The sequence below is a fragment of the Limulus polyphemus genome, unplaced genomic scaffold, assembly GCF_000517525.1.
Source record: "Limulus polyphemus unplaced genomic scaffold, Limulus_polyphemus-2.1.2 Scaffold277, whole genome shotgun sequence".
Lineage (NCBI taxonomy): Eukaryota > Metazoa > Arthropoda > Merostomata > Xiphosura > Limulidae > Limulus > Limulus polyphemus.
The window spans coordinates 713,255-726,204 of record NW_013665887.1 but is presented as its reverse complement, the minus strand read 5'-3'; the positions used below and the strand labels follow the sequence as shown (position 1 = coordinate 726,204).

Sequence of the window (12,950 nt, the reverse complement as noted above, 5' to 3'; positions counted from 1 at the left end):
CAATGTGCGGGTTTTAATACCAGCTTAGCTTTAAACGTCTTCCATATTTAAGTTGTGCAGAAGTATTCTATTTTATGAATACGGTGTACGTATGCATTTTCTTATGTAGGCGCAGTTTACACAGGGGAAGTCGTGGACATTGCCCCTCACTCAAAATAATATGTATTTTCAGGTGAGCCCCGTCAGCAACAAGTTTGTATGAAAGAAAAACAATGAAATTTATTTATTCTCCTTAATAAGATATAATAACATATAATAAATCCTAGACAAACAAAGCCTCCTTATTAAGTTTCGCTAAATTTTAAAAAGTCCTGGTAAAAAAAAATCTCCCTAATAAGTCATGGTAACTTTTTAACAAGTCTTGGTCAAAATTTAGATTGTTTTTTAAAATATGGTAGTTAGTTTTAATAAGTCATGGTAAAAAAACAGAGTCTCTTCAGTTAGGTATGGTCGGTTTTTGTGAGTAAATGTAAGTAAATCGTGTAGCTTTGCGCGAATTAAAAACCACTACAGACAAACAATAATTTATCTCTTTATCGAATATAGGCCGTATAAAGGCTTAACTAATGTTAGGCTTAAAACATGGACTTGTAGATTTCGGTGTCTGCGATTAGAATTATTTTGCATTATTCTAGAAATCCCGTACTTAAAGAAGTACCGTTGCAATAAAAATACAGATTTAACCGCAAATGTTTTGCGGGTCTCTGCTACTAATTAAAAAATTAAACATATATGATACATATACATGTAACATAACCAGAGTATTCACATTTACTACCAACGTACAAGTGAAGTAGAACGAAACAGAATGTCTTGTATGGTTAAAACATAGAACATAATAAATTCCATTTGTAATAGTGAAGTCACCGTATGACTTTGTATAGGAATTTTCGGAAAAAAATCCAACTAAATTATACGGTGGAAAAAATTATTGTAATTTAAAGCTAGCGAAACTTTAATACGCTTTGAAATTTTGGGAATATGTTGATGTATAAGCATGTTTTAAGTAGTGAAGAGATCCGTGTTTATATCGTTTTAATATTCATAAAACGAATCATTATATCTTCAATCCGTTTGTATTGTCGAGCACTTTGAACATAAGTGTAATTCTAAACAAAAAAATATTTGTGAGGTTATAAAAACACATTTTTTACTGTTTTAACTTCTAGCTATAAAATGTACAGTTTGAATACGATAATTCGTGAATCTTTACAACTCTGTAGAAGTAAAACGAGGAAGAGATTTAAGTAAAATATATTTTTATCTCCTTTACTCATTGTGTTGGTATTAAAAAAAGCTTATATTTCTGTAACATGTGACTATATTGGTTACATCACCTGTATTAGTTTATAGCACTTCCATAAAATATTTCCAAATATCATTCTACTGAACAATATTTCTCGATATTGATTTTTGACGTCACACGTCCTTTACAGTTGCTATTGGTTGTATGACAGTAGGAAACTATTAAATACTTGAAAGCACTTGAATTATCAGTGGAAAAAAAAAGCTTTGGTTAGAGAGCTATAGATAGAACTTTCAGTTTTCTCCACGTGATATTTTTTTCCACCCTGATTATTCCATGCATTCGGAATGTAATAATGTGATTTGTTCTTCCACCAGCACACGCTTTCCGTGAGCCTTGTAGCTCTCGTGCTATTCCCAAACCAGGTTATCAATTCACCACTAGGAGACCTACTCGTTACTCTGGAAGTTCCGAGTTAGGGGGATGAATATTTTACTAATTAATAGCCTGTAGTTATATGAACATTGATGACATTTCGTATAAAGCTATAGGCTGCTTCGGTGTTCTCCGCAGTCTTGACGTTTCTTGCAGTGTCTTGATGTGAACAAAAATTATCGTCTTCCGAACTTTCTGATCGTCTAGTTTTCCCCCTGTTTTAATTTTCATAATTATTAATTACTAGTGGTCTGCCCGTACTTCCTGTTTCTTTATTGCTTTGATATTTGAATATGGCTACAGCTCGATTCTATGTTGTATTACTGGTATGTCATGCTGTTGGTTTGGGCTACGTCGGTCGGACCAGAAGACCCGAGAACTGGCCGGGTATATTTAAATCCTGCGGAGAGTGTTTCGGACGTCACCATAAGAGTAGGTTTTTCTGTATTAACCTTTAGACAGCAGATATATTATTGAAATCTTTTGTTATTGATTGGCGGCTTATTAAGGTCTAGCATATCTAATTTTTAAAATTTGGTGTATTTGTTAATAAAGTAAGCTAACAAGTGTATCGATGTTTGTTTATGGAAAACAATCCAAAACAAAAGAAAATATATATAACTTTGGAGAGGGCATTAACTCTAGACTAAGTAATTATCTATTCCTAAAAGAAACTATATACATTGCCTGTTTTATGTTGTGCAGGAATGGAATAAAAACAATTAATGCCATTAAATCAATGTTTTTTTTTTCGGATTATACATGTTATAAGAAAGAGTCAGTGTGATGTATTAATATATGTTATCAAGTATGGTAATAAAAAACGTCAAATATGGTATTGCGTTTCATAATTATATTGAACAAATTTTAATATTAAAGTCAAGCTATAACGTGCACTGTGTTCACCATGTAATTGTCTTTTCATAGATGCTTAATACGTGGATGAATAGCATCTTGTGAGAGTCATTCAAAGCGAGCATTTTGCTTTAAACATGTAACCCCAATCTTGGGAGTACTGAATGTTAAAAACAATAACAGTTCAAATCCTCTTGCCTATCATTTCAGAAACTCCTTAATATAGATTTTGAAAGCTAGAAAAAAACGCGTTTGTAGATGAGGATTTTAGGTTGTGTTATAGAAATACTGAATGCAAGTCTAAAACGGTTATAATTTCATTGTATAGGTTATTGGTTAGGCCGAATTTGGAGTATTTTGTTCAGTTTTGCCCTCCTTACCTTAGGAAGGACATTGAATTATTGAAAAGTGTTCAGAGGAAGAATACTAAGATGATACCTGGGATGGAAAGGTTGTCATATGAGGCCAAGTTAAGATCTCTGAAATTATTTTCTCTTGAGAAAAGAAGTCAGAAGGGATCTAATTGAGGTGTATAAGGTTGTTAAGGGAATTGATAGTGTTGAGGCGTCATCTTTTTTCGTACTTAATGATGAAAATGGTAGGTCTAAGGGACTCGTATGAATTTTGACAGGCTAAGAGTCATCTTCAGCTGAGATAGCTGTATTTTTCTAACAGCCTTTGGAATGGTTTGTCTTTAGGTGTGTTGGAATAAGTAAGTTTAAGGGAGTTTAAGGGTAGGCTTGATAAGTATTTGGGCGATAAGGGCCGGCTTTGAGGTTATATATATGTGTGTGTGTAGTTTAGTTGGTGGGACAGCCCAGATGGACCTACAGGTTCCTTGTTGCACTTAAATGTTATGTTCTAAATAAGCATATTAATGTGTATATTGTGATAAACCGTAATCTTAAGTGTTACATAAATCTGATGTATCATACCACAGTTCACCAAAATAAAACTCTTGTGTATTTAAGTACATTTTAAAAAACTCGACAGAACATTTTCAGCATGTTTCAAAGGATCGAAATACTCCAAAGCCTAACATTTCATTCATTAGTAATTGATGCACTTCTCTAAGGACTAAAGACAAGTTAATCAAATTAACGACTTTATTTCTGGCATGTTCTTTTTTTTTAAATATTTAGTAGTTAAAAGGCAACTTTTTCAGTGTTTGTATTGGAGAAAAGCTTGAATACAAGATTTCGGTCTAAAGGATTTGAGCACTCACTCGGCGAGCTGGAGATAGTTGAATTCACCTGAAATTTTGGTGTGTCATTATATAGCCTCATCCTAAGAAAAACTGGACAAACTCGACCAGTTATGATTGTTATTGTATCATTTTCTGACATTCATGGCTTAAATTATAGAGGGGTTGTTGAAAAGGGCTTGATAACGTGTGTGTGTGGTCCTGCGGATGATTCACTAAGCCTATAACGAGGTTGTTGTCTCGCTCCTAGCAGCTGCTCAACCGGTTTCTCTGCCGATTTCGTAGCTTGTCTCTGTTCTCGAATAAAATCCATCTATCTGTCTGTCTGTCCATCTACCAAAAACAATGAATAAGGATTGTAATTTTTCCCTTCACATACAATGAAAAAATTGAATGTCACACCAGTTCAAAGGTTTTAAGTTTCTTTTTTTTCTTATTATTTTCAATTAATTCAGTGATACAGACACGAGTATGTATTCTATGGTTGAGCGGTACCCGGAATACAGTTCGAAGAATTTGTTTGTTTGTAGTTAAGCACACAGCTACACAATGGGCTATCTGTGCTCTGCCCACAACGGGTATTAAAACCCAGTTTCTAGCGATGTAAGTCCGCAGTCGTACCGCTGTGCCCTTCGAAGAAGAAACGACATTGAAACTGAGGTGTTATTTGTAGTTTTATTTACTTCATGAGAGAAGATAAGTTTACAACTACAGAGCATGTACTGAAAACAACCAGCTAAAGTGCTAAGTCATTTGTTAATCACAAACATATCTGTGAGCCCTAGAGTAAATCATAAAAACAAAGTTTATTTCTCCTTAAACTTGCCGTCTGTTGTACTCAAGTTAACTGTTGAATTTAATTTTATTCGCCGCAAATCGGACTGTTTTTACAATGGGCATAAATGTAACTTTGTTTTTAGTTAACAGCAAGCTTTATGACTAATCATAAACATACCAGAAGTAGTCGGAGAATAAGGGGTCCTGTCTTCAATGTTAAACAATCATTAAGGGTGTTTGGAACTTGCTCAAGTATGTTAAGCTTAACCAGGGGTTGTAGGATATATTGTACGTATTTCTCTCTCACTTTGTTGCACAGCGGTATGTCTGCGGACTTGCAACGCAGAAACCGGGTTTCGATACCCATGGTGAGCAGAGCACAGATAGCTCATTGTTTAGCTTTGGGCTTAACTTCAAATAAACAAACAAAACTCTCTCAGTTTAATAACCACACTTATGAATATCTAATTTTTTTATTTATTTACTGCTACAGACTTAAACGATAACCAAAGGATGTAAGTTAACCAGGGGTTGTAGGATATATTGTACGTATTTCTCTCTCACTTTAATAACCACACTTATGAATATCTAATTTTTTTATTTATTTACTACTACAGACTTAAACGATAACCAAAGGATGTAAGTTAACCAGGGGTTGTAGGATATATTGTACGTATTTCTCTCTCACTTTAATAACCACACTTATGAATATCTAATTTTTTTATTTATTTACTACTACAGACTTAAACGATAACCAAAGGGTGTAAGTTAACCAGGAATTGTAGGATATATTGTACGTATTTCTCTCTCACTTTAATAACCACACTTATGGATATCCAAAATTATTTCTGTAATTACTGCTACTGACGTAAACGATAACCAAGGGATATAAGGTGTCCCCATTTTTTAAGACAGGACTTACTTTTGACCGCAAGATTCTCTTAAAACAAACTATTGATAAATTATCTATCTTCGTAAAGATACAAATATTAATGACAAATTCAAAACTTGAGTAAAAGTGAATTCTTCTTTTAAATATGAGTGTTCTAACGTTTTCTTAGGACATGTCCAAGAGTTTAGCTGCGGTCAACTGTATTACAAACCATTCTATTTGGACCAGAAGAGAGAGGTTCTATACGTCGGAGCTATGTAAGTATACGACTTTCGTTAAACTTGTCTGTTTGAAGATAATGAGGAGAAAAAAAACGCTAGTCATAATGTAGAATAACCAGTTTTTATATTTCATCTGTGTTTTTGTTCGTATACTGCTACTTGTTACATTTCGAACGTATTCAACCACATTAGATTCGCCCTTTACAATGCTAGAAACCGGGTTTCGATACCCGTGGTGGGCAGTGCACAGATAGCCCATTGTATAGCATTGTGCTTAACTTCAAACAAACTAAATCATTCGGCCTATTGGTTTTCTTTACCCCCCTCCCTTGTTAACTGCTACAGTTCTTTCACTGTTTCATAGAAAAAATGTGGGTCCCGTAACTAAACGAAGAACTTAATTCATTAGCTTACTTTCAATCATTATCTTGAGCACCATAATTTTCAGTAATAATAGTTCGCAGTTTTCGACAATGAAGCCAAAGTATCCATGCATCTAACACAAAGTTTAGTCTTTACATATTTTATCAAAACACTTTTTGTGTAAAATATTTTCTCTTTAGTCTTTCGCTTAATTATATTGAACGACCAAAATACTCCACGCAAAATATTGTTCCTTGCTCCACTTTCGTGTATTCAAGAAAATATTTAAACTATTGACATGATATTAATTAGTATGCTTGATCCTTGGGTCGAGTCCCGTTTCCTTAAAATGGAACTCCGCAATTTGGGATCGTTTATAAGAGTGACGTTTAAATGCTACTATTAGATTAGAGTAGCCCAAGAGTTGGCGGTGAAGACTGTTGACGCGAATATCCGAAACCAACTAGTCAACAACTTGTTTGTATCGTGCCAGACAAACTTTAACATAAAGGTAACTAAGAATTTTCCTCTCAGAAACTAAAAGAAAATATTGTGTAAGCTCCGATTAGAAATTAGATTTTCAGTAATTAAGTATAGATAGTAACTTTGAACTTATTTTCTTTTACTAGTTAAACATATTTGATTCAGATAGTAGGTTTCTCTGACAGACTCCGTGGAAACGTTGCAGTACTCCTGATTACAGACACCACTATGGTATTAATTAACGTTTGTCAGGGTAACGCAAGTAAGGTCTTTGTCCACTGTTATCGTTGTTCGCAGGAAATTAGGAGGGGGGGGGGGCGGAAGGATTGTTTCAAATAGAATACAAGAAAAGTTCAAACAGAAGTGAGGTTATAATTAAGTTAAGAATACTGGGTACTGCAATTTAGTGTTAGTACACAAACATGGTGGAAGCTACATTTGTTATATTTGCTGTTATGTTACTCTTTTATATTAATAGATGTTTTGGATGTAATCTTCTACCCAAGCGATAAAGTTAGTATGATACGGCTACGGCGTTATTAATTTTATACAATAAAATACATTGCATATTGGATGATTTTTTTTTACTAATTACAAGGGACTTACGAAGAATTTCAAATAACTACAAGAAGCCTAGTCTTGATTTCGATTTGCTCTTGTCCAGGGTTTATTGATGAGGGATGGAATTCCTCCAAACTGGTCTAATTCAGTGGCAAGTGGAGAAGCCAAAAGTATACTGGACTTCACATTTATTTCTCGCCGAAATCCGCAATTTTGGTGTTGAGACGAGAGACAAATTTTAACTAAAGGCTTGATGATGGTATGTTCAACTTTTAAAGTTTTTCTTCTAACAGAAGTGGTACAAAATAATAGCCAATAATACACTAACTCTCTGTCGTAATGTATGTACAAAGTGGTATTAGTAACCTTAGGGGCTGGGTGTGGCTTATTAATTGGCACGTCGGACTGTAGAACTGAGACTCAGTTGCTCAAAGAAGAAGAAAAAAATAATCAGGCTCGGCACTTTGATTGTGTTACAAGAGTTAGCGGTGGATAGTGTTGACTAACTTCCCTCTATTGGCTCACGTTCCATTACCACAAAGAAGAAGAAAATCGCGCTCGGCACTTTGGTCGTGTTACAAGAGTTAGCGGTGGATAGTGTTGACTAACTTCCCTCTATTGGCTCACGTTCCGTTACCACAAAGAAGAAGAAGAAGAAAATCGCGCTCGGCACTTTGGTCGTGTTACAAGAGTTAGCAGTGGATAGTGTTGACTTCTGTCCTCCTGTTGGCTCCTGTCCCGTTACCATGAAGAAGAAGAAGAAAACAGTTGCTTTCGGCACTTTGATTGTGTTGCAAGAGTTAGCGGAGGATAGTGTTTGTTGACTAGCTTCCTTCCCTCTATTAGCTCGCATCCCATTACCACGATGAAGAAGAAAACAATCGCGCTCGGCACTGTGGTTGTGTTGCAGGAGTTAGCGGTGGATAGTGTTGACTAGCTGTCTTCTCTCATTTCAGAATTAATGAAGGCAAACGCAGATAACTCTTGGGTAGTTTTTTCGCAAAATCCAAGAAACACAGAATGGGTTGTAAGTCTGAAGGCTTATAACGCTAAACACCGGATTTCGATACCCGTGATGGCCACAGCACAGATTAGTCTATTGTGTAGCTTTGCGCTTAATAACAAACAAATAAGCAAAATATTTTGTTACATTCTACTCAGGTTGGGTACAAAAATATTTAGTTTTATCCGAAACAAAAACTATTCAGATTTGTAACCAATCACTTGAGTTACCAACAAATTAATGTGCAAATCATTTGAGTCACCAACAAATTAATGTGCACTCATGAAGCGAACTAGAAATTAGTGTTCTGCTTAATAATGATTGATAATTTTCCATAATCTGCAAGTGTTATAAAAAGTCATAATAACACAAGAAGTTAGATTGAATACCGTGTTATACTCCCCAGTGGCTCAACGGTAATCAGAAGATTATAACCTTCGATACCCGTGGTGGTCACAGCACAGATATCCCATTGTCTAGCAACAAATAAACAAACTAAAAAACAAACGTCATGCTACTAAAGTACTTCTTATTTTCGTTTCTTAAACGACATCACTTTTATTATAGTGGTGAATATTAAGTATTTATAACACTAAGAAAGGATAGTTTTGTCACGCAACCACATGTTACCAAATTTTGATTCTCAAGTTTGGTTGAACCAAAATCTACGTACTTTTAAATGTGCACAGTTTTTATGCTTGCACAGTTTTCCTATATGTTGTAGTACAGCTTAGTTTGTGTGAAGTGGTATGTTTTATAAAAATTGGTTCTGTCTTAATAGTTATGAAAAAAATTTACTCTAGGCTTGGACCGTAAAAGCAGAAAAAGTTCTGAAAGACTTTTTTTTTCTCTTTTCTTCTTACAAAATACATGTATGAATGTTTAATGATATCAAATACACAGAGTCGTCTATATGCTGAAGGTAATTTCATGTAAAATTATTCATAGTTTCTTCGTGAAGGATTTTACGAAATATAGCTGAAACTAATCAGGTACGTAACTCCGGATTCTACGTCTTGTGTAAAAAAAAAGTAAAAAAAAACAAGCTTAGCTGTAATTCCCTACAAAGCCATGTACAGCATTGACAAAAATAGAAGTTCTTTGTTTTAGTGATTCGTAATCAGAGTTAACTTTTTTTTTTATTGTTAGTTACCTACAAAGAAGCGACACAGGTTAAAACTAGTAGATTGAAATGTAAGATTGTGTTTGTTATATAACATGACATATTTCTCTTTGTTCAAATTTGTGTTTAGGTTTTGATTAGTTCAAGTAAAATAAGCTACAGAATATCTCGGTGGGAAACACGACTCCCCTCAGCATGTGTGAGGAAACGTAATCAGTTAATCATAAAGTAGTAGAAAAATGCGAAGATGATAAAATAATGAAATTAGACTTTAGAGAAAAATCACAGGAACGTTCTGTAATTGTCATTAACCGATAGGCTTGTTTCTGGTTTGAAAACGATCGTTTGCTCGAAACGTCGCCAAGTAAATAAATTACTACCATACTGTGTAAAGGTGATTTTTTCTCTAAAGTGTAATTTTAGCTAATGATAATGTATTCTGGAATGATTAGGGCTAGTCAAAACGTATATCGTTATTTTAGACAATAACAACTCAAGCTCAAAGAAGGGCATCAAATTTAGACACTTGTTGCCCCTAGTGGGCAGAGCACAGATAGCCAATTGTTTGGCTTTGTGCTTAATTACAAACAAAAACACTTGTTTTTTGTTGTTTTTTGCATTTGTTAAGTTTCTCGACTTGTTATTATGCACAGAAAAAGGCTAGAAAAGCATTTATTAAATGTTAATAAATATATATTAAGTAAAAAAAATATTCGAATTATTTTTCACTTTTCTTTTGGGCTAATGATTGTCTTATTTTGTTTTCATGTGTCATTTTTTTGTTATAACCAGAGACTTCAAAAGATAGAAATGACCTGAGCCTATCTGAACCTCTGAGAGGACCTGTGTATTAACAATAAAACTATTTCCTACGGGTATATTTTACGGTTTAAACGTCGAAAACTATCGAAGTATTATAAACCAGTATGCCTAAAATTTATGATAAAAAAACACGTAAGAAGTTTTCTTCCCATATATATCGTAATTTGACCATTTCGGATTCAAACTCAAGCCGCATATTTATATATTATTAATGCAGCATTGTGATTATCCAATTTTCTGATAATCATACTTGTAAATTTTGGTAGTATTTAACAATTTCTTTTAAATTCTCGACCGATTCCTGTTAGAAATAATTATGATCCAAATTATGTTTGTTTGTTATAGCGTAAATGCCAAACACTCACCGCGGGGAACTGAATTCCAGATTTCAGTGTTGTAAGTCCGTAGACTTACCGCTGACCCTCCGTATGACGTCCCTTAGTTTGAGTTATACGAAGTGTGTTATGGTTTATTTATTTATTTCGTGCAAAGCTACACGAGGGCTATCTGCGCTAGCCGTCCCTAATTTAGCAGTTTAAGGCTAGAGGGAAGGGAACTGAATTCCAGATTTCAGTGTTGTAAGTCCGTAGACTTACCGCTGACCCTCCGTATGACGTCCCTTAGTTTGAGTTATACGAAGTGTGTTATGGTTTATTTATTTCGTGCAAAGCTACACGAGGGCTATCTGCGCTAGCCGTCCCTAATTTAGCAGTGACAGACTAGAGGGAAGGCAGCTAGTCATCACCACCCACCGCCAACTCTTGGGTTACTCTTTTTACCAACGAATAGTGGGATTGACCGTCACATTATAACTCCCCACGGCTGAAAGGGCGAGCATGTTTGGTGGGACGGGGATTCGATCCCGCGAGTCGAGCGCCCTAACCACTTGGCCATGCCGAGCCTCTATACGAAGTTGATGAAAGGCTTGTATAGTTTCAGTTTTATCAACAAAGAATATGTTAATATCCTTACTGTTCTGTATTATTCCCAAAAAAATTCCACAGAATTTCGCTTTACTAACTCTTTGTTACGTCTGCATATGAAGTTGTGTACGTTATATCAACGATTTTGAATATGGAAATCGGCAAATTACGTGACACCCATATCGGATATAAAGTTACGGTGGAGCGGAATGTATCAAAACTACATTTAGATATTTTTTGTTGTTTCGTATGTATTATGATGACACCGAAAATTAGCCACTGTTAAGAAGGGTATATAATTGCCATTTTCGAAGAAAAATATTCATGCACTTGGGTCATAAATTTTTTTCAAATTGGATATTTACAATTTACAAGGCGAGGATATCCCTTGTACTTAATACTATTGGAAAATAGAGGAATATTGATCAACTTGGGACACCAAGACTATCCAGAAAGAGATTACGACAAGTCGTGCTTCAGTTGGTAAGTATAGTTTGACGTCTTGTAACAGATGAAAAGCTGAATTTGGTGGAAAAAGCCACATACATGACCCTGGTAACAGTATGCAACATGATTAAAAATGATATCCATCTGGAAAGGAGTTCACTAAGATAAGGCTTACAGTAATACCTCATTTAGCTGGGGAATGACGCGGGTATTCATAGTATTCGACAAGAAGACGTACCAGTCAAGTAGCAGGATGCAGCAGATTTCTGTGTAAATGGAATTTTGAAATGGGCACTGGAAAATTGCATCCTCGTGCACTAGATGGATTATGGAAAGCGAGCAGAGAAGAGTGGCGTTCTTTGGATGTAACGGCCTTATACCAAAGCTTTTGCAGTGAAACCACCGCAGGGCTATTGTCAGGATGCACAGTCGTCAGATAGAGCATGATCGGATATGGCTACATGAACTGTAACGACGTTATAAGACTCGAAGATCGTTTTAATATAACATATTCAACCCTCTGTGTGTGTGCGCGTGCATACTGAGAGATAGATAAAACAAGACTACAGTGTAATTAACTAAATATACTAAGTAAATGTTAATAATAAAAATTTCACTGTTATTATTACACAAACTTTACACCATACATTAGAGTTTAGGAAATTGGCACGTGGAATAAATTGTCATTTTACATATATATTTTATTGATTTTATTTACTGTAGAAGTTAGCAATACGAAAAAGAAAAGCTGACAAGGTCAAAAGGAATTTATTTATTAGACAGCTGTTGACTAACCCTCTACGGTTGCTATTAAATTTATTTAAAATTTACACCTTTTTTGTTATTTTTTAAATCACTGACTCCGACACGACTTCCCTGGCCCCCTGTAGCATGGCGGTATGTCTGCGGACTTACAACGCTAGAAACCGGGTTTCGATGCCCGTGGTGGGCAGAGCACAGATAGCCCATCGTGTAGCTTTATGCTTAACTTCAAACAAACGACTTCCCTTTCCTTGTGAATATAACTTAAACATGTTGTTAAACAAGTTATTATTTCACCACCTATATATAACATTCCATAATTTTGTATGAAAAAATACAAAATTGTTACCATTATAAACAATTATTTAAATGCTGGTCACTGGGTGGTGACTTTTGTTATAATCTCAGCTTGAGCTACCACATATTACGCATACGAGAGATATACTGTGGAGGTGGTGCACGATGTCTTGAGAAGTTCTTGAAGTCATAACGCTGTTTTGTTGGAGATATATGTATGGACTGAAGTAGTTTACTATAAGAAATAATTAAGATATAAAACATACAACACCTGACAGAAGAAAATATACAATTTTTTTTTTTTTGTTATTACTTTGGCCGTAACTTTGATATTTTCAGTGTTTTGTTACTGGTTTAGTATCAAGAACGATGTTCTTGGTTCTGTGCTGCTCTTCAAACTACTTCCTTCATCGTCCAATGCAATTTTTATTGTAACAAGCTTGTGTGAGCCCGGCATGGCCAGGTGGTTAGGGCCCCGGCATAGCCAGGTGGTTAAGACGCTCGACTCGCAATCTGCGGGGCGCGGGTTCGCAGCC

At 35.2% G+C, this 12,950-nt stretch overlaps 1 protein-coding gene across 3 annotated transcripts in view; it reads left to right on the top strand.

Moving 5' to 3' along the window:
• LOC106456979 (semaphorin-2A-like) overlaps window positions 1-12,950 on the top strand; it is an 80,316-nt gene that overhangs the window by 26,059 nt on the left and 41,307 nt on the right. For all 3 annotated transcript variants that reach the window (XM_022382786.1, XM_013916361.2, XM_022382785.1), the window contains exon 3: window positions 5,579-5,666. In XM_022382786.1, coding sequence (XP_022238494.1) covers window positions 5,579-5,666 — 88 coding nt within the window. The remainder of the gene's footprint in view (window positions 1-5,578; window positions 5,667-12,950) is intronic.